At 56.2% G+C, this 20,232-nt stretch overlaps 8 protein-coding genes across 8 annotated transcripts; 5 read left to right on the top strand and 3 right to left on the bottom strand.

Annotated features, from left to right (window-relative positions):
- Positions 1 to 1,753: 1,753 nt before the first annotated feature.
- B0H64DRAFT_419221 (mitochondrial phenylalanyl-tRNA synthetase-like protein) lies at positions 1,754 to 5,433 on the bottom strand (the record flags this gene model as incomplete). The annotated part of the gene is made up of 7 exons (XM_062805366.1): positions 1,754 to 3,183; positions 3,229 to 3,440; positions 3,722 to 4,102; positions 4,156 to 4,554; positions 4,614 to 4,996; positions 5,062 to 5,102; positions 5,415 to 5,433. The coding sequence occupies 7 exons, from the start codon at positions 5,431 to 5,433 to the stop codon at positions 1,754 to 1,756; spliced, it is 2,865 nt and encodes a 954-aa protein (XP_062657001.1).
- A 423-nt stretch (positions 5,434 to 5,856) lies between these two features.
- On the top strand, positions 5,857 to 7,576 carry B0H64DRAFT_214788 (mitochondrial carrier domain-containing protein). Its single transcript, XM_062799483.1, has 4 exons — positions 5,857 to 6,255; positions 6,320 to 6,324; positions 6,380 to 7,107; positions 7,189 to 7,576. The coding sequence occupies exons 1-4, from the start codon at positions 6,072 to 6,074 to the stop codon at positions 7,268 to 7,270; spliced, it is 999 nt and encodes a 332-aa protein (XP_062657000.1). The 5' UTR covers positions 5,857 to 6,071; the 3' UTR covers positions 7,271 to 7,576.
- Positions 7,577 to 8,414: 838 nt separating this feature from the next.
- Positions 8,415 to 9,463, bottom strand: B0H64DRAFT_214796 (GrpE-domain-containing protein). The gene is made up of 2 exons (XM_062799484.1): positions 9,059 to 9,463; positions 8,415 to 8,995 (listed from the first exon to the last, which is right to left on the bottom strand). The coding sequence occupies exons 1-2, from the start codon at positions 9,320 to 9,322 to the stop codon at positions 8,552 to 8,554; spliced, it is 708 nt and encodes a 235-aa protein (XP_062656999.1). The 5' UTR covers positions 9,323 to 9,463; the 3' UTR covers positions 8,415 to 8,551.
- Positions 9,464 to 9,576: 113 nt separating this feature from the next.
- B0H64DRAFT_214777 (DNA-directed RNA polymerase) lies at positions 9,577 to 11,355 on the top strand. Its single transcript, XM_062799482.1, has 3 exons — positions 9,577 to 9,891; positions 9,979 to 10,544; positions 10,605 to 11,355. The coding sequence occupies exons 1-3, from the start codon at positions 9,826 to 9,828 to the stop codon at positions 10,996 to 10,998; spliced, it is 1,026 nt and encodes a 341-aa protein (XP_062656998.1). The 5' UTR covers positions 9,577 to 9,825; the 3' UTR covers positions 10,999 to 11,355.
- Positions 11,356 to 11,510: 155 nt separating this feature from the next.
- On the bottom strand, positions 11,511 to 15,329 carry B0H64DRAFT_214772 (replication factor RFC1 C terminal domain-containing protein). Its single transcript, XM_062799481.1, has 5 exons — positions 15,011 to 15,329; positions 14,910 to 14,955; positions 14,813 to 14,854; positions 12,116 to 14,758; positions 11,511 to 12,058 (listed from the first exon to the last, which is right to left on the bottom strand). The coding sequence occupies exons 1-5, from the start codon at positions 15,105 to 15,107 to the stop codon at positions 11,713 to 11,715; spliced, it is 3,174 nt and encodes a 1,057-aa protein (XP_062656997.1). The 5' UTR covers positions 15,108 to 15,329; the 3' UTR covers positions 11,511 to 11,712.
- A 134-nt stretch (positions 15,330 to 15,463) lies between these two features.
- B0H64DRAFT_404677 (ribosomal protein L10e/L16) lies at positions 15,464 to 16,722 on the top strand. The gene is made up of 3 exons (XM_062804397.1): positions 15,464 to 15,966; positions 16,024 to 16,165; positions 16,218 to 16,722. Exons 1-3 carry the CDS (start codon positions 15,529 to 15,531, stop codon positions 16,385 to 16,387), a joined length of 750 nt encoding a protein of 249 aa, XP_062656996.1. The 5' UTR covers positions 15,464 to 15,528; the 3' UTR covers positions 16,388 to 16,722.
- On the top strand, positions 16,723 to 18,195 carry B0H64DRAFT_477003 (P-loop containing nucleoside triphosphate hydrolase protein). Its single transcript, XM_062808176.1, has 3 exons — positions 16,723 to 16,987; positions 17,038 to 17,660; positions 17,729 to 18,195. The coding sequence occupies exons 1-3, from the start codon at positions 16,901 to 16,903 to the stop codon at positions 18,075 to 18,077; spliced, it is 1,059 nt and encodes a 352-aa protein (XP_062656995.1). The 5' UTR covers positions 16,723 to 16,900; the 3' UTR covers positions 18,078 to 18,195.
- A 206-nt stretch (positions 18,196 to 18,401) lies between these two features.
- Positions 18,402 to 19,913, top strand: B0H64DRAFT_346018 (ER lumen protein retaining receptor-domain-containing protein). The gene is made up of 4 exons (XM_062801326.1): positions 18,402 to 18,673; positions 18,737 to 18,795; positions 18,856 to 18,922; positions 19,004 to 19,913. Exons 1-4 carry the CDS (start codon positions 18,646 to 18,648, stop codon positions 19,495 to 19,497), a joined length of 648 nt encoding a protein of 215 aa, XP_062656994.1. The 5' UTR covers positions 18,402 to 18,645; the 3' UTR covers positions 19,498 to 19,913.
- The last annotated feature ends 319 nt before the right edge of the window (positions 19,914 to 20,232 follow it).

Below are 20,232 nucleotides of genomic sequence, written 5' to 3'. Positions count from 1 at the left end.
TGCAAAGCCTCTTTCCTTCCTTTTTGTCCCTGGATGTCTGGCCAACAAGCGGTTGGCTGTGAGATTCTCGATCGTGAAATTCCCAGCGCTTGTTGCCACTGGACTCGAACAACGACAGCCAAGACCCTCGAGAGGGTTGCGAGTGGACCGCTGAACTGATGCAAGGGTGGATCTCCCGGCAAAATGTCCGTTTGCGACGCTCACAGAATGGGCGCCCTCCCGGAGCATGATTGGGCGCCCGCTCTCCGCGACTTGCACAGCCTCAATTGACCGATCGTTGGGACAGAGCATGAGGATCAGGGTCTCCATCCGTCGCCAACTGGTGACCCGTCTCAACCTCGCATTCCTGTAACGGCCTCCGCCCAAAACCGCAGTGAGGCTCTCGGGCGAGACTGGAAACTGGGGTCCAGAATTACGGATCGTGTTTGTCACTGCCATCCCGAGTACGCCCTCTCAACAGAATACCCTCTCGAGCCTCTTCAGGCGAACAGGGCACTTTTGTCTTCTCTCGGTGTCCACTTGTTATGGCACTGCTCAGCCTTCCACGCCGCCACCAATTTAACGGGTCAGACACGGCGAAGCGGCAGAATTCAAAGGAGCTCAAGGTAAAGAGAGGATCAAAGACCTGCCGTATTCGGGTTCAGACAAAAAAAAAAAGAAATCCCTTTTAGACGGGGACGGAGAGTTACGGACCGACATCACACCTGCCTCTTACAATGTGTTGCCGATGCAATGTACCTCCCTAACGAAGTACGCCAAGGAAGGTCGACGGAAGGAACCAAAGACAATAAACGCACTTTCACCTGCAGCACGTGTGTACTAAAAAGAAATAAGGTAATTGATGGGCGAGTCTAACGACGGATAAGCTCGGAGCTCCATGATAGTCAGCAGCAACGAAAACGTGGCAGGGAGGCACAGCAGATGTTGAACTCGTGGCACCGAAAGCAACGCCATCATCAGTCTTGGCGGCTGGCAAATTACCCTGCAATGCTCGCCGAATCTGTGGAATCAGCCAGCCCACGAGGCAATCTTCTTCCTGACCGGGCCTTCTGTCTCACGAAGTAGGTGTCCGTTATGATGCCCGGCAGTGCCAACAAACCCACTAGCCCTCTGCGCCGCCTTCTCACCGCAACGGCCATCACAACACCAAAAGGAACGATCATCCGCCCGTCAAAAATCTGCCAAGGAAGCCCATCTGATATCCCGACGTGACTGCTCGTAAGAGGCTGACCTGCTTGTCATCCCAAACCCGGACCCCTCACTCGCGGCTCCACAACTTTTGCACTGCCCTCGAGTCTATCGAAGAGGAGGTGAGCGACCCCAGAGCAAGGGTCCGATATCATACATCGCCATCTATCCATGTCTACCTATCGTTCCGCGTACAATATAATACAGCCCCCAACGTGCGCCGGCAAGATGCCTTCCGGTGACCAAGCGCGCACGATAGCCAGGTTTTCGAGGGGAGAGGAGGGGAAGGAGGAGATCCCCTCATCAGCGTCTCACCGGGCGTGGCTGAGCAGACGGACAGCCAGTCGTCGCGGGACGGACCAGATCTCACATACTTCCTGTTCCGGTATACGGTCGGCAGGCCGTCCGTCCACGACAATGCCACCTCCTGTCGACTCCAGAGCGGTCGCAGCGGTGAGAAGACGGAACGGCCGGAACGAACCAACCATGACAACCATGCGTGACAACTCGTCGTGAGAACCAGGCGTTGCAACCGTTGTCCACAGACTTACCACCACCCCATCAACTACCTAATCTCGACTCCCAAGCGCTTCACCAGCCCCTTCATCACCCTCCCATGCATCTCATTCGTCGCCCTGTTCGTCAACGTCCTCTCCAAGCTCCGATAATTGATCCTATAACACATACTCCGGCGGCCCGTCTTGGGATGCGTGAACTCATCCGCCAGACTCACATCCTCCACACAATCCCCCGCCACATCCCTCACCACCTCCATCAAATCATTCTCATGCCACCCAACCCCCTCACCACCCTCACCATTCTCACCACCACCGCCCCCACCGCCCAACCAAAACGACACGTCCTTATAACAAGCCGGGTACTTGCTAAACGGCACGAACGGCCTCAACCCTACCAACCCAGCATCCTCCAGCCCGCGGAACTGCGCCAGGAACCGCTCGTCGCGCGACCAGAACAGCCGGATGTCGGGCACGCCGAACAGCACCATGGCGATGCGCTCCAGCCCGATCCCGAACGCCCACCCGACCTGGCCCGGCCGCCCCGCGTTGGCGTGCAGCGCCTGCTGCGACACCCCGCACCCGAGCACTTCCAGCCAGGAGCCCTGGTAGAAGACCTCGAGTTCCCAGGAGGGGGATGTGAAGGGGAAGTAGGCTTCTACCCAGCGGACGCGGAGTGGTTCGTCGTCAGAGGAGGGAGTGGTGGGGTCGGAGGTTGAGGTGGTTGAGGCAGGGGTGGTGGCGGCGGCGGCGGTTTTGGCGCGCGTGAAGATCTCGTTGACCATGAGCTCGAGGGAGCGCTTGAGGTGGGCGGCCACGGCGGCGGCCTCGGCCGGGGTGTGGTGCTCCGCCTGGAGGGGGTTGCGGTCCGGGTGGAAGGGCGGGTTGGGGTCCTCGACCTTCATGTTGTGCTTGGGCAGGCGGTCGAGGTCCTCGAGCACGGCGGCGGCGAGGTCGCCGTTGGGGACCTTGGCGCGGTCCCACACCCGGGCGCCCTCCATCTGGTGGAAGACCGGGTAGTGGCTGCGGTCGACCTCGTCGCGCCGGTACACGTCCGCGCTGAGCAGGTACCCGCCGCTCGCGCTCGCCCGGAAGAGCTCCGCCTCGTGCGCGCTTGTGTGGGTCCGTAGGAGGGTGTCCTTGTTGATGTAGTATGTGTCGCTGCGGGCGCGGCCGGGGTGGTCCGGCGGGAAGCCCAGCGAGTCGAAGTTCTCGTATGTCGAGACGACCGGCTCGAACTCATTGTAGTACTTGTAAGTCGGTGCAGGGAAAACGGATTCGATGATCTTCCGCGTAATAGCCACCGGGTGGTCTTTTTGGAGGTGTAGCTTTCGCGAGACCAGCGAGAGAACGGTGGACGAGACATTGAACCAGGAATCGGTCGTATATTTCTGACCGTTGATCTCGACGGTCTTTGGGTTCGTCGTCACATTTACAGGCGAAGGTGCACCATCTTTGCACCACGACTCTATCAGCAAAACTGATCCACTTGAGGGAGGTGTGTGTATATGCTTCTCGTTCTAACCTGAAGAGTAGGCTGCCCGCCAGCACCGTGATGACACACTAGTCAACGGATGGCTTCGTCGAACAAGCAGCGCGATGCTAGACCGGCTACCGACGCGAGGCCAAAGGGCGCTCGCAATCCCCCGTGCTCCGACCATGCTGAAGTTCGGCTTGCGGCTCCTGGAGGCCTGATGGCGGGGATCAGGATCGCTCTCGAAAGCTCGGTTGAAGTCACTCCGGGAGGCAGCTCGAAAAAGTTGAGTGGGTCGTTCCTCGCCAAGGGCCGGGGTCGAGCAGCTGTTTCATTTGCTGCGCCTCCGATGTTTTGATTGGTCAATGGCTCCCAGTCCAAAAGGTTCTCAAGACCCAGGGTGAGGGTTGCCTCCCGAAACCGAGACTCGGCGCAGGAGAGACAGACACATGGGCCATGGCCGATCACAAATCTCGACGAAGACAGACGGTTTTGGTTGTCCCAAACTGTTACTTTCTTTCCTATCTTACGCTAAGCGACTTACTTGCTCAGGGGCTCGCCGTCCTTGATCTTCTGGAGACCATACTTCTCCAGGCGGATGGCCTGGATGGCGATAAAGCCAGTGGTGTCCATGGGCGCGAAGGTGTCGAGCGAGTCCATGGAAGCATCTTCCTCCGAGTACAGGTTGCTGGCGTCGCTCTTGCGGCCCAGGACGTAAGCGCCGCCCTTGTACACCGACATGCGGACCTCGCCGGTCACGTTCTTCTGAGAGAAGATGATCGAGTTCTCGAGGAACTCGCGCTCGGGGCTGAAGTACATGCCGTTGTAGAGGGCGTGCGACCACTCAATGGTGACGAACTGGTCACGCAGCTTACGGACCTTGGAGTCCATCACCAGACCCTCGAGGTCGATGTGGGCGAGGCGGCTATGGAAGGTTAGTCCTCTGTCCAAGCTCTCCAAAGTGTTCGGGCTACTTACGCAATCGTCAGGCCCGGGGTGTCGTAGCAACCGCGGCTCTTGAGGCCAATAAAGCGGTTCTCCACAATATCGACTCTGCCCACGCCGTTGTCGTGGCCGATCTTGTTGAGGAGCTTGAATAGCTCAAGCGATCCTGTGACCTCGCCCTCCGGGGTCACAACCTTGGTGGGAATGCCCTTCTCGAAGTGGATGGTGAAGTTATACGGCTTGTCGGGGGCATCAATGGGGTCGACAGTGCGGGTCCAGAGCTCCTTGGGCGGAGTGTGGTCGGGGTCCTCGAGGACGCCGGCTTCGTACGAGCAGTGGACCAAGTTGTCGTCCATGCTCCAGGGAGCCTTGGGAGTCGAAGAGACGGGGATGTTGTTCTCGGCGGCGAACTTGAGAAGGTCGGCACGGCCCCTGTTGAAAAGCAATCAGCGTCCGATCTCAGAGTATTTGTTAGTGCCTGGAGGACTTACTGGAACTTCTGGATGAACTCGGGCATCCTCCACGGGGCGATGGTCTTGATAGAGGGGTCGCAGGCCTTGTAGGCCAGCTCGAAACGGACCTGGTCATTGCCCTTGCCAGTGCAGCCGTGGCTGAGGTAGTCACACTTGTACTGCTGCGCGGCGCGGACCTGAGCCCGGGCAATGATGGGGCGGGCCAGAGAGGTACCCAGGAGGTAGCGGTCCTCGTAAATGGCGTTGCACTGGATGGCGCGGAACACAATCTCGTCGACAAACTCTTGCTGCAGGTCCTCGATGATCATGCGCTCAGCACCGAGGGCAAGAGCCTTCTTCTCAACCTCGGCCCAGTCCTCCTCCTGGCCGCAATTGGCAAGGAAGCACACGACGCTGTAACCCTATTGATACCATGTCAATATCAAAAACCGAATCGGTGGTAACACCGCAGGCAGGTAGCTCTCACCTCAAGGATAAGCCATTTCAAAATGGTGGAGGTGTCGAGACCTGTAGGCCATCGGATCAGCGTGGGCCCAAATCGTTGCTGTGGCTTCGTTGGGCAGATTGGGTTGAGAAGGGAGGCAAGATATGGTGCAGCTGTGTGCCACAACACAACCACGACGAAGTGCAGAAAGGAATAGCTCAATTATTGCTGTTCCATATGCAAAAGGGAGTAGTAGAGAAAGGAGCTGTAAATTTCAAAGTAAAGAAACCATACCTCCGGAGTAGGCGCTGTTGACAAGGTGAGTCAGTCGTTTGCATCTTTCCAGACCGGGTCGTGAAGGTGCTTTGGCGGGGTAAACGAAGTGACTTACAGACAAACGCGACCCTTGGACATGGTGAAGGATCTAGGTTTCAAGGTCGAGATACTGCAAAAGTGGAACGGGACGATGCAATGTGAACGGGAAATTCAGAACTGAAAGCAACAGAGGAAGAGGAGAAGAGGCTTTAGCTTTTCCCTTTCTGAATGATGGAGGTCGGCAGGTATCGGCCTCCAGCTTGCCCCACGTTCTGGATGACTCGAACCCTTGATTGACCCCAGCCAGGGCGGTCAACAAATTTTTTGTTCTTTCGGGCTGGGTCCTTGCCCGCCCCGAAAATAACTGGAGTGAGCGCCGGTCCCGCTGGGAAGCGGAGAGACCCCTGACCCCTGGATCTGGGCACGTCTCGCCAAGCTCAAAACTGACGTAGCCAGAACGCACGGTCCAGCTCGAAAAGAAAAACCCTTAGTTTTTGCCGTGGCTACCGAACCAACTCCGATAACATATCTTACTTTATCTTCACCATGAGTTCGTTGAGTTTTGTTGTTGCAGTCAGCGTTGTTTCAATATCATAAGAACTGCCATTCGCTTGCTTGTGATAGCTAGCCATTCATTTTTGGAATTATTTGGCTTTTTGCCTCCCACAACTAACTAAGAAGCGGAATGCTTCTATAACCGCGCGTTTTCTGCATGGATACCGATATCGCAGGCCACAATGCAGTCAGCCAAGAGTGAAGGACGCCCCGCGGCGGCGACCTCGATCACGACAATGGAGAAGAGGGATGGGGATAAGGCGGTCGTATCTTCGCCGGCGAAGCCTCGGCCGATACATTATCCCTTCTGGTTTGGTGGCAGCGCGAGTAGTATGGCCGCCTGCGTAACACATCCCCTAGACCTAGGTAAGCGCCCCAGCGAGCAAGTACACATGGAGTTTAAAGTGCAAATACTAACCCAGCCTCCTAGTCAAAGTAAGAACCCCCAATCCCGCTCCCACCCAATGACAATTGACCAACCCACTCCTAGGTGCGCCTCCAAACCCGGACCGGCGACATGCCCAAGTCGATGAGCGGCACCTTCGTGCACATCATCAAACACAACGGCATCCGCGGCCTCTACAACGGCCTGTCAGCCTCCCTGCTCCGGCAGCTCACCTACTCCACCACTCGGTTCGGCATCTACGAGGAGATGAAGAACCGGTTCAGCTCCAAAAAGACCGACCCCACCACGGGCAAGCCCAAGCCACCGTCCCTGCCCCTCCTGATCGCCATGGCCTCCACATCGGGCTTCATCGGCGGGATCGCGGGCAACGCGGCCGACGTGCTCAACGTGCGGATGCAGCACGACGCGGCGCTGCCGGCGGGCCAGCGGCGCAACTACGCGCACGCGGGCGACGGCCTGGTGCGCATGGTGCGCGAGGAGGGCGCCGCCAGCCTGTTCCGCGGCGTGTGGCCCAACAGCGCGCGCGCGGCGGCCATGACGGCCAGCCAGCTGGCCAGCTACGACGTCTTCAAGCGCACCCTGCTGCGCCTGACCCCGATGCAGGACAACCTGGCCACCCACTTCAGCGCCTCCTTCCTCGCCGGCGTCGTCGCCGCCACCGTCACCAGCCCGATCGACGTCATCAAGACCCGCGTCATGTCGGCCACCGGCGGCGACGTGGGCGTGGTGGGTGTGCTGCGCGAGGTGTATGCCAAGGAGGGCATGCGGTGGATGTTCAAGGGCTGGGTGCCGAGTTTCCTGAGACTGGGACCGTGAGTTCTTCTGCCTTTTCGTTTCTCTCGCCATCTGTTCAATCTTGGAGTATTGTTGCTAACGTAATATGTGCCTTGCAGCCAAACGATCTGTACATTTCTCTTTTTAGAGTCTCACCGCAAGGTTTATAGAAAGATCAACGGCATAGAGGGGCCGGTATGAGGCCGAGCCACGAGCGGCTTGGCCCACGGCGGGGTGACATGCGATACAGTTGGATAGACTAATGTCGACAAGCATCGAGTGCGTACATAGCGCGACACATTGCCGTGGACCGGCAACCATAGAGGCAGGGTGGGCGTTTGATGTGTTTCTAGAGAGGGGGCAGAGATGCGTTTGCAGGACGGGCGTTGGACAAAGCCCCTAGCTCGTTGCCTCACCTGTGTATTTTTCTTGTCCTTTTCCTTTTCCTCAATACCCGTGATGATGGTAGATTAGAGCGCCTGTAGGGTAGAGCAATTTCCGTCCGAAATGTCAAACGGACGTGTTGTAAAATATACAAATTCCCAAAATTCCCACCTCTTTCCCGTTCCCTCGAGCTCGGGTTGATATGCAAACCGAAATACCGCCGCGGGGAGATCGATGTTGTGGCGGGGGGAGAAATGCAGCCACGGCTCAAGCTAACTAATTATGCGAATAATCATGAGAATCCAACCATGCGTATATAACTATGCGAACATAACCATCGCGCCGTCGTCGCATTGTACAATGTTCATCGATAATCTGGCAAGTGGATGAGGGATCCAGCCGATGGAGGGATTCCTCACAAAGTTTGCCTCACGGTAGAGGCTTATTGTCTCTGGTAGACTTTCGTTTGGGCGCGATAATGATAAAACATATAGCTATCCTCGATAGACGAAAGGGGTAGCCTAGGACGCCCACATGCGCCGTGTCGACACCGAGGATTATGTTGTTCCGGTTAGGGCTGGGGGGGTTCTTTTGGTGAAGAGGGGGCACAGAATGTGATGAGTTGTGCCAAGAAACAAAAAGTGACTCAAAAGATCGACCGAGGCGAAACAGAAGAAAACGGGAGAAGTTGGGAGAATACCGACTCTTGCTTGGCTGGGAAACTTGGGTGGATGTGTCAAATGTTGGACCTACCCTATTCACTGTATTATCACATAGACGGCTAGGTGGACAAAAATCGCCGCCAACCATTCCCAACATTTGCATTAGTAGCGTAATCTTTGTGTGTCCGAGGCTCTATATACCCGTCCAAGAGCGACCCGTCATCTCTAACCCTTTTTTTCCGCATTCCATATGCTAAGCAGGTATGAACCGACATCATGAGAGGAGCATTATACATCTGAGACCATAAAACAAAAACGCCCGGCCGCCCTGGTCCCATGATATATGTGGCACGTGCGAATAAATCCAACAGCGGTAGTAGTACAGGGGAGAAACAGCCTCCCGGAGAGTAAGTTTGGTGTAGGTAGGGGACGTCGCTTATTTGTTCTTGACGACGCCAACCTTGGCGGGGCGGAGGATGCGGCCGTTGAGCTTGAAGCCCTTCTCCTGAGTGTGGAAGACGGTGTTGTGGTCCATGTGCTGCATGGGGGTCATGAAGGTGGCCTCGTGCTCGTTGGGGTTGAACACCTCGCCGTCGGGGTCGAAGCGCTCGAGGCCGTGCTTCTTGAGCGTCGATAGCAGGATGTTCTCGGTCATCTTGAGGCCGTCGTATAGGTTGACTAGATCCTGGGTGTGCTCCGTCTTGGCCTCGGGCTTCAGCTTCTCCTGGGGCACCATGCTCAGCGCCCGGTCGAAGTTATCGACCGACTCAACAAGGTCCTTGGCGAACTTCTGGATGGCAAAGTCCCGCGCGGCCTTCATGTCACGCTGTGTCCTGTCCTGCAGGTTGCGGAAGTCGGCCACGGAGCGAAGGTAGCGGTCCTGGGAAGCTGCCGCATTAGCATGGGAATCGCCGGCATGCGGGGGTAGAATAGATAAGCTTACCTTGAGGTCGCGGACCTCGGCATCCTTGGCCTCTAATTGCTTTTTTAGAGCGGCTTCGGGGCCCTCGGCCTCACCGTTCGCCTTTTCCTCCTCTCCCTCCTTTTTTGCGGCCTCTGTTTCGGAGCTGTACCATCGTGTCCTCGCAACGGCGAGTGGTGTCTGGTTGTAATAGGATTGGGCAATCGTAATGGTTTGCCTCTGGGTGCCGAGTCTGGCAGTGGAGCGGAGAGCTCTGGAGGTGGCCGAGAAGGTTTGTCGGAACATGGTTGTGAATGTGGTGGAAATCTGCTGCTCCTGAAAATCAAAGCACTGTCACTCAATGTTCAAACTTAAAGTCGCGTGTTGCTCAAGAAATTTTATGGGGGCGATGTTGCTGGCTTGGCTCCCATGCCCTTTGGCCGAGCTCCCGGTCCCGGTCTCAGTTGCAGGCGGATCATTGACGGGCCGCCACAATTACAATGGATCCATATGTTGAGGCAGAGGCTGAAGCTCCTGTGGCGCTAACTGACTCGTTTGCGGGTGTTCTCGCTACATTCACCCCACCAAAATCGAGCCGTGCTCGTTGCACACCATGTGATAAGATTCGTCGCGCTTTGTTCCCAGGCTGGACATTGGCATTTCTGCCACCGCCCGCCCTGAGCTTCACGAGTCCGCGTTCGCAAATACCGAAACTTGCAACACCCTTCTCACCAGTTCGCTCCTCGCATTCTTGTATCTTGCACCCCACATTCAAAAGCGCGACGTTTCAGACATCTACAATTGCCAACATGGATTACGACCCAATGGTGATGGACGACGCCGAGGCGCTGGGCCCGGTAGTCAAGATTTCCCAAGTATGTCTTTGTTGTCGCAACAGTGACTACGTCCCCGTTTCTGTTCTCGGGGGGGACGATATGATCTAAACGAGTCGCGAAACCCAGGCAGACTCGGTTCGTGTCAAGTTTGAGCTCTCGAATGCGGATATCGCCTTCGCAAACTCCCTCCGTCGCGTTATGCTCGGCGAGATCCCCACCATCGCGATCGACCTCGTGGAAATCGAAGACAATAGTTCCGTGCTAGCCGACGAGTTTATCGCCCACCGCCTCGGCCTGATCCCGCTAAATGCTGACGGCGTTGAGGCATTGCTATACGCGAGGGATTGCGACTGCGACGGTTGCTGCGAGCACTGCAGCGTCAGGCTCACCCTTCACGCCAAATGCACTGGGGACGAAAACATGCATGTATTCGCTCGAGACTTGGTACCCACGGGCGACCGAGTCAATCAAGTTCTCGGCACGCCTGTCGTCTCAGATTCCGAGGGACTCGGCCCCCTCATCCTAAAGCTTCGGCCGGGTCAGGAAGTTAAGCTCCAGTGCATCGCAAAGAAGGGCATCGCGAAGGAGCACGCGAAGTGGGCGCCGTCGGCGGCTATCGGATTCGAGTACGACCCTCACAACAAGCTTCGCCACACCGATTTCTGGTACGAGACGGACGCTAAGACGGAATGGTGAGCTTCATCCTCCTCCCCATAAATGATATATCACACATGCTGACTTGCACAATATAGGCCCCCAAGCGAGTACGCCTCGTGGGAGGAACCCCCACAGGAGGGTGAGCCGTTCGACTACGATGCCGTTCCGAACCGATTTTACTACAACGTCGAGAGCGCCGGCAATCTCCCGCCCGACACGATCGTCAGCGAGGGCATCAAGGTCATTCAGCAGAAGCTTGCCGGGCTCATTCACGAGCTTGCCGATGAGGGCGGAGACGGGATGAACGGCGACTACAACGGCCCCCGCAGTCCAGAGTACGGGACTGGCGCCGACGGGTTTGGCGGTGGGTACACGACGCCGTTTGGGAACGGCGGCAACCAGAGCTCTTGGGGCGGGGCTGGCGGGGCCGGCGGGACGACGCCGTATGGGGCGACACCTTATGGTGCTGGTCAGAGCAGCTGGTCGTGAGCGGCTCAGGGCTCTGCGGCCGGCGCACTACTGCCTTGAGCCGCCAGCCGTTTATCCGCGGCATCTTCGGCTGCCCTTGGCCACTGCAGATTGCAACAGCCCAGCTCGAGCTCGTGTACGCGACGGGCTTTTATTTGTTGCGATGCCAACCCAGTCCCAGGCCACCCGTCTGCCGCCTACTGGCAACATAAGACGTACAGAAACTGGACTTGGATGTGCGGTCGTTGCGGCCAGCGGGGAAGCTTGTTTTGGCCTCGAACTTCTTTCGCTTATAGAACGTTCGAGGCCAGTTACGAAACCGCCGTTATGACCAAGGGACAACTTAGGACTTGGGCGAGAGGGGAGGGACCATTGGTTTAAAAAAGCTTGCTGCGTTACCTTCGATATTCTTGATGGGCTGTCACAAGGCCCCTATATAGCGGAGACAGCCAGTAACGTATTGACTTATAGGCGAAGCAGGGGGGAGTTAAAGAAAACAAGAAGAGTATGGAGGTTAGAGAATGTGGGTGTAGTTGATAATCGGGAATGGGGGCGCGAACGGGTTGCCTGGCGTAGAAGACTACTTAATACCAATTTAAAATCGATTTCGCCCGCTTCTCAAAGCTTCTCACCAGAGCTACCCTAGTTAAATGTGTGTGTAAGCGGCTCTATGGGCTGCTGGGCGAGTCCAACCCATGTTCTTGCTCGAAAACCCCACGGCACCCGTATACCCTCCTAAGCCTTCTTCGGCCGTCCCCTACCCTTAGGCGCAGCCTTCCCCTTCGCCTTCGACGGCTTACTGCCACCACCATCCTCCTCGTCATCATCACCCGCAGCCTTGGCCGTCTTCTTGGTAGCCTTCTTCCCGCCCTTGGCCTTGGGCTGCTTGATGTACTTGTCCTTCTTGAGGTCGAGCTCCTCCTCGTCATCGACATCAGCGGGCTCGGCCACATCGTTCTCATCCTCTTCCTCGAGAGCCTCCTCCAAGTCGGGCATATCCTTGTCCGCCTTCTTCGCGGCCACGGCCACGTCCATGTTGCTGGCCTTCATGAACGGCACAGGATGCGACGCCGCGTTGTACCTGACGGCAAGGTTAGTCATGTTACAGCGGTCAGAAGCAGGTATATGAGGGACTTACAGCCTGGTGAAGGTCGACTTGGTCTGCGTATCAAGCTTGATCAAGTCCTCCGACTGGTACCCCACACCGAGTTCCTTGATACTATCAAAGTCCTCCCTGGTGAGGTAGTAGCTGTCCATCAGATCGATGACGTCCGCAACGGCCTCCTTGCCCTCAACCTCCAGCCGCTTGACCAGCTGGTGCCAGAGCACAGGCAGATACTGTTGGCGAATCTCGTTATGATCGCCCGACGTCTTGAGCCGCATGTGGGACTGGATTTCGCGAACGAAGCGACCGAGCTTTCCGGTCTTGCTGTTGTTGCCGAGCCATGATGTAAAGGCGGTCTGCCCAGTGAACATGCCGGCAATGAAGCTCGATGGCCTGACAGTGCTGAAGACTGCGTGTGTGGGCATCAGACTCCAGTGTTGCTGCGGACCGTGGATCATGCGGTCGACAAGATCTCCGTCACTGATGCTTTCAGCTGCCTGGTCAACAAGCTCGAGGTACTTGAGATTTTGCATCCTGGCATTGTAGTTTTTCCCTGTTAGTGCCGCCGGTTTCGACCGTAGGTAGTTTTCTTGAATCATCAAGAAGCTGAACTCGTGGTCGTGGAAGTAGAGCTCAATCTTGTCGTTCAACGTCGCCTTGCTTGCCTGGCCAAAAAGACCCCCTCCAATCATCTTCTGGCAGATGTCCCAAGGTTTTAGGACGACGTGCTTCTCCCAAGCCTTGGTCATCGCCTTGCTTTGGTCAAAGTCCATCGTTGTCTGGTCTAGCTTGGCCGTGGATAACATGTTGATGATTTGGCGAATGTCCTTGCCACTACCCTCGATGAGCGCGTTGACAACCTGGGGCGGCATCTTGAGGCCTTCTCTATGACAAATGGTCATGATCCGGGACCGGATCTGGTCGACGGTTGGGCGTTGGAATTTGATATCAAAGGCGACGTGGTCGAAGGGTTTCATCTTGGGCAACCTGCGCTCGTTGCAGATCAGGATAAGAGGCACCTCGGTCTTCTTGCAAAATTTGGCAAGGGCACCGACGCCGCCGCGATCACCGGCGGACATACCATCAACCTCGTCCATGACGACGACAATCTTCTTCTTGCCAGCATCGACTTTCTTGCCGTCGCCTGCGAAGTAGCCCATCAGTGACGTGTTGTTGAGCACATCGCTAACGCCATTCTCGACAAGTTTCTTGCTGCGTGTGTCGCTAGCGTTGCTCTCGAGGACGTCGTATCCTGCGAGCTTGGCCGCGAGGTGAGCGGCGGTCGTCTTGCCAATTCCTGGTGGCCCAGAGATAATGATGGCCCGGTACCCGCCCATGCCATCTGCACCCCTCTTCTGAAAGTCGTACTTGCGGTGGACCGGCCATTTGTCAAGCCAGCCCTGAATGCGCTCGACGTTCGCTTTGTTGCCGCAGATTTGGCTGAGTTGTGTGGGGGCATACTTGGTTGTCCACAACTGGGACAAGACCTGAGTCGGCGCAGGAGCAGGGGCTCCGCGCGCCACAGCGGCTTTCTTCGCAGCCTTGTCAGCTTCGGCCTTGCGGGCTTGTTCTTCCTTCTCCATCCGGACTGCTTCGTCTCGAATCTTTTTCTCTTCTGCTTCCTGCTTTTGCTTGGCCTTCTCGGCGCCCTTGCCACCACCGCCGTGAGCAGGCATCGTCTTGATGAGGTAGAATAGGCCTTCCTCATCAATCGTTTTGATCCCGTGTTCCTTGATTTTTCGGAGCTTGCTGGGGCCGGCATCATCGCCCAGGACAACGAAATCCGTCTTGCTGCTCGGCGCGCCTGTGACCTTGCCACCATACCGCTTGACGAGCGCTTGTCCCTCTTCGCGGCTGATGGTTTTGAGTAGGCCGGTGAAGACAAAACTTTTACCCATCAGACAGTCGTCTTCGCCATCAGGGATATCGACAGCGCCGGCCATTGGTGGCGCACCGGCATTTCCACCCCCTGCATTCGCCTTCCGCCAATCGAACTTCGCGTTCGGGTCGGGTGCCGGAGCGTCAGGTGCTTGAACTGTGGGAACATTGTCGAGAATGTCCTTAATGTCGTCAGCCTCGGGCTCGGGCTCTTTTTTAGCCCTTGGAGCGCGGGGTTTGGCCGGGGCAGCCTTCTTCGCAGGCTTGATATCCTCCTCGTCCTCCTCGCTATCCGAAGTTGGGGTTTTGCGTTTCCTGACCGGCCCCTTCTTGGCGACAGCTTTCGGGGTCGGTGCAACTTCGTCGTCGGATTCGGCCTTGACAGGCTTACCAGCACGAGAAGCTACTCGTTTGGGCTTGGGGAGAAACTCTTCCTCGCTGTCTTCTTCGACATACTCGTCGTTTTTCCGTTTGTTGCCGCCCTTCACACCCGCCGCGAAGATGTCATCCCCGGCATCCTCATCATCGTCCAAAAACGCATCGTCATCGTCCCGGTCGTGCTTCTTGTAAGCGGTAATGGACTTCTTCTTGGTGTTGTTCTGCGCTGGTTTGGCTGGTTCGGGTGCCGGCTTCGGTGGTGCTGGTTTGGTTCGGGGGCTCACGCGGACTTCGGCGCCAGGGGCCAGACGGGTCTTGGATAGAGGCTTTGGGGTAGTTGTCGTCGTATCTGGTTTCGGTTTGGACGACGCAAAGTATTTGGCGGCAGTAGTTTCCTCGCCCTCCACCTCGGTGCGGGCTCTGGTTATGGGTCAGCAACGAAACATGTGCCGCAACCCGGTCAACTCAACTCACGTTGCCTTCTTACGAGGAGTGGTCCTGGTTGGCTTCTTGGTCCTGCAGTGTCTGTTAGACATTGGCAACCCTGCGTAGCACTACTGTATGCACCTACTCGACAACTTCTTCCTCGTCGCTATCCTCAATGACCTTGCGCCCTTCTAAAACCAATTAGAAGACTGAATCATGTAGAAAGGCATAGTTGAGCACACGTACTACCTCGAGACTTTTTTGTCTCTTCCTCCTTCTTGGCTGCAGGCTTCGGTGGGGGAGGACCGTTTTTGGAACTGAAGAAGTTGCGAATGTCCGGCATGGCGGCGATGTGGGAGACAGTCGTCCTTGTTACTTTGTATAATTTGAAGTTGAAAAATCACTGAAGGGGTTGAGTGCAAAAGCACATTTATGCACCCTTCCTGGCTTTGATTCGTGTTGTCGTTGGAGTCTAGGCAGGTGACGGAAGCCTGGATGATGGAGCCTTAACAAAACGTGAGACTTGGGGTCGCAAACGCGCTGTAATTAAAAGGGCGACGCGGTTGAGCTTAACTCTTGGCGGAGGTCGCGCTCGGGCGTGACATGCTTGAGTTACTCTTTAGGTGGATATCGCTGTATCCGTGTTTAACCTTGAACAGCTGTCCCGCAGTTTCTCCGGTGCGCTTCTTGGGGTCTTTTTTCGGCGCTGGAATCACGCCCAGCCAAAACCATCAAGGCCGATTAGCCCAGCCAATTCGACCGCTATGAGGCCAAACGCTTCATCGGGGCTCCTAGGTGCCTTTCAGGCACTGAGGATATCGCCCGCAACGCCGCTCCGAGCTTCCCTCCCCTCGGCGACCATTCTTCGACCCTCGGTGCCCGTTGCATCCGCCCTTACTTCTCAGCATGGCAGGCTATTTTCCGCGACGGCGATCCAGGCAGGATCATGGCTGGAACCAAACCTGCTGAGAAAGAATAAGATGATGAAGGGCCGACCCAGAGTGCCGACGGGCGGGTCAACAAAGGGTACCACAGTGGTCTGGGGCGATTACGGCTTGCGCATGTGCGACCACCACCGCAGAATTAGTGCCAAACATCTCAAGATGGCCGAGGACACCATCAAGCAGCGGTTGCGTGGGCAGAAATATCGGCTGTACAAGAGGGTTGCTTGCAACGTTGGTGTGTTTGTCAGCGGAAACGAGGTATGTCTATGGAGTGCGCTGCGGAGCCCGGCAATTCGCTAACTAGCTGGTGTAAAGATGAGAATGGGTAAAGGAAAGGGTTCTTTCGACCACTGGGCCGCGAGAATTGCCATCAACCAAGTCCTTTTCGAGATCAGGGGAATTCTGCACGAGCAGGTTATCCGGGATGCCTTCCGGCTTGCGGGGAACAAGCTACCAGGTACTAAATTACCCGACGGGCAATTCGTTTGCAGCTTCTAACCGTTATCCAGGGCAATACGAGTTCGTTAAGAAGGGAGATCCGGCTGTCGTTGGAATTACGAAGCTGGATGGTGTCACTCTGGACGAATTGAGACAGCCATGGAAGAAGCTCCCGGCAGAGGTGGCTACGCCCCCACCGTCGACGCCGGAGACTTCTCCCTCAACACCCCCTCCTTCATAACCAGCGGGCCGTGCCTTTTTTCGTTGTATAATATGTAGACTAACACAACTGTCCATGTATCGTAGAGTTCATGAGTTCCAGTCGGTGACCAGAGCTAGAGCTCTATTCTTTTTTCCCTCGGTTGCGTGTGTTAGGACATGCCTAACAATGTGCGGTTTATCTTATTAATGAGGGGACTTGGCTTTGGCCGAGGTGACGAGGTTTCCGTCACATTTTAGCGAGATGTGCTGCTTGTTACTCCTTCTATGAACCTCGGGAAATACCCGCTCACCATGTACATTTTTCAATGTATCAGTTTTACATTTGAAGAAGGCATCCTGTTGTTCGATCTGTTAGTGTGGTCCAGTTGCTGGATGGAAGTTCACCCCAGCCTGAGTTGGCCCGTGCACCCCTGCGCCCGCTTAATTGATTTTTGGCGACTCCTGCACGGCGCGTCTCCCAGACGCGTCTTCCTTAAGCCCGCTCTCACCTGCTGAACCAATCCAACAATCTTCTGACAACAACGACTACACAATGGCGCTCATTGTTGACAAGCACCGGCCCAGATCCCTGGATGCGCTCACATACCATGAGGAGCTCTCCGAACGATTGCGCTCTCTAGTACGACCAATCCATCCACCTGCAAAAACTCGCTGCTAACCATTTTGTAGGCGCAAAGCGGCGACTTCCCCCACCTTCTCGTGTACGGCCCATCCGGTGCAGGCAAGAAGACAAGAATTGTCGCAACATTAAAAGAGCTATTCGGACCTGGTGTTGAAAAGATCAAGATCGATGCGCGTGTCTTCCAGACGAGCAGCAACCGCAAACTCGAGTTCAACATTGTCGCCTCGATCTACCACCTCGAAATCACACCCTCCGATGTTGGCAGCTACGACCGAGTTGTCGTTCAGGACTTGCTCAAGGAGGTTGCGCAGACACAGCAGGTCGACCAGTCAGCGAGGCAGAAGTTCAAGGTGGTGGTGATCAACGAGGCCGACCACCTTAGCAGAGATGCTCAGGCGGCGCTGCGTCGGACAATGGAGAAGTACTCGCCCAACTTACGGCTCATCCTCCTCGCCAATTCTACCGCGAACATCATCGCGCCTATTCGGTCACGTACCCTGCTTGTTCGGGTCGCGGCCCCGACACAGGATGAGATCAGTGATGTGCTGGCTGTGTCAGCAAAGAAGGAAGGGTGGCCGGTGGTGAAGGGTCTACATCAAAGAATTGCCAACGAGAGCGGGCGGAACCTGCGCAAGGCGCTCCTCATGTTTGAGGCGGTACACGCCCAGAAGTAAGTCACAGTTGATGTTCTGGCAATGGTAAAACACGGGTATACTAACCCCCTTGTGCGTGCTGCAGCGAGAAAGTTACAGACACCACACCAATACCGCCCCCAGATTGGGAAGCGCTCATCGGCCAAATCGCCAAGGAGATCATGGAGGAGCACACACCAGCCCGGATCCTTCAGGTCCGGTCCAAGCTTTACGATCTGTTGACACACTGTATCCCCGCGACTACGATCCTAAGGACGCTCACCTTCAAGCTGATTCCGCTTATTGACGATGCTCTCAAAGCGGATGTCATCAAATGGGCGGCCTTCTTTGAGCACAGGATCCGAACGGGCACAAAGGTGATTTTCCATCTCGAGGCGTTTGTGGCCAAGTTCATGAGGATATTTGAAATGTATTTGATGAGCATGGATATGTGAGGGGGGCCAGACGACGAGAACAGGGTTGGGCGTTATGGGTGGGTGCTAGGAGTTGAGTAGAACGGCATGTTTACGATACATCCCAATTGCTACCGACAGCCATGACTTTTGTGACTGCCTCAGCCTTGGGGGATGCCGAACCTCAGCTCAGCCAGAGATATGCCTCCTACCACACACACGGGACATACCACCCACCTTGAAATATACCCTAACCCTGGACCGAGCCAGAGCCACCTGGCGATTCCCGTGCTTTTGATTCGCCAACGGCTCTCTGTGGGTCGTTTCTTACAGCTGCATCAAACTGCCGTGCCGTTGGAAGGCGCGACCGTGTCCCCAACAAGCAAGGCCAGCTATTGTTGGAAACTTGACTCGGAAGCTTCGAATTCCATGACCGACCAACGACGAATCCCGCCCGACCCAACAATCGCAACCGCCGAATAAAGCTCCAAGCTGGCTACCTAATAGCCAATCCGACAGCTGCTCTGCTGCGGCAGCTCGACACTGCGATCCCGAAGCTATCGAGTACACTTTGCGCCTGGGGGCGAACCGCGACAGATAGCGCTTCAAGATGGTGCTCAACCTCTTCCGCATCGCCGGTACGGATACCGCAAGAGGATGATAAGGAGAGGGAATAGAGGGCTGACGTGTGGTTTTAATAGGGGATTTCTCCCATCTGGCGTCAATCTTTATCCTGCTGCACAAGATCATCCAGCTCAAGGTGCGCATTGCCGTTGTCGCCTTGCGACCCTCCAAGGGATGCTAACACCCAGTCGCGCAGAGCTGCTCCGGCATCTCGTTCAAGTCGCAAGTCCTGTACCTCATCGTCTACATCACAAGATACCTTGGTATGCCCCTCCCCCTCCCGGAATTCAATCGCAAATCGCAACGGAGCCAAGCAACTAACCACAATGACCCCTCCCCCGCAGACCTCCCATGGACACACTCACCCTACAACTTCATCTTCAAAGTCCTCTTCATCTCCTCCCAGCTCTACACCATCTACCTGATGGCGCGGGAGTACAAGCCGACCAACGACGCCAACCTGGACACCTTCCGAGTCGAATACCTTCTCGGCTTCGCAACGGCGCTTGCACTACTCTTCCCCGTGCGGTACACGGTGCTCGAGGTGTTCTGGGCCTTCTCGATCTGGCTGGAGAGCGTGGCGATCCTGCCGCAGCTGTTCATGCTGCAGCGCACCGGCGAGGCCGAGGCCATCACCGCCCACTACCTGTTCGCCCTCGGCGCCTACCGCGCCCTCTACATCCCCAACTGGATCTACCGCTACATGACCGAGACCACCCACAAGATCGATACCGTCGCCGTCGTGGCCGGTGTCCTGCAGACGCTGCTGTACAGCGATTTCTTTTGGATCTACTACACCAAGGTCATGAAGGGCGAGAAGTTTAAGCTGCCTGTGTAAGGCGGTGGCCGTGGGATTGGAGGATAAGGGAAGGGGGGCTAGGGTCTTTTGAGAATCAAAACGCTAAGTGCAAGCCCCCAAGCCCTCACCTGGTCTCCGTTGTGTCTGGTGGTGTGGTATGGGTGGGGGTGACATGCGATGAATGACACGGATGGATGGGCGGGACAAGGTTATAATTACGACAAGCTGGGTTGGCGGCGAATTGGGCCAGCCCGTCCGGTCCGGGCGGACGGTTTTCCGATGTTGGGGGGATGGAAAAGACGGACATGCATGTCTGGCGTTCGGAGATGTTGGCTGGTTATTATCCCGTCGCACTTGGAGGCGGCGGCTATGGGCTCGGATATTGTGTTTGATCCGTCTTTGGTGTACATAGAGAACAGTGCTTGTAAAAATTGGGAGTGCGCCTGTTATTTCAGGGGCTGGTGCCCTTCGGAATTGGAGTGAGTTGGGTATTCCGTCCTCACTGTCCAGCGACGGTTTCAACTCGACGGCTGGGCAAGCCAAGAAAGGGGTCGTCCATTCGACCCATACTACAATTCCCTCGGCGGGAGAAATAGCTGCCGATTAGTATGTATCTGGCGCCATCGCCCCCAAGTCGCCGCCAACACTGGTAACGAGCATCCATCTGAGACGCATCGACCAGAAGCAGAACCCGGAAACCGTTTTTCTGGGTTTGTCGACGAAAAGCGGGAAAGACAGCACCCAGCATGAAGTCGCCCGTTTGAGGTCAAGCGA

Source organism: Chaetomium fimeti (assembly GCF_033439085.1).
Source record: "Chaetomium fimeti strain CBS 168.71 chromosome Unknown B0H64scaffold_6, whole genome shotgun sequence".
Classification (NCBI taxonomy): Eukaryota; Fungi; Ascomycota; class Sordariomycetes; order Sordariales; family Chaetomiaceae; genus Chaetomium; species Chaetomium fimeti.
This window is presented reverse-complemented; position numbering and strand designations above follow the sequence as displayed.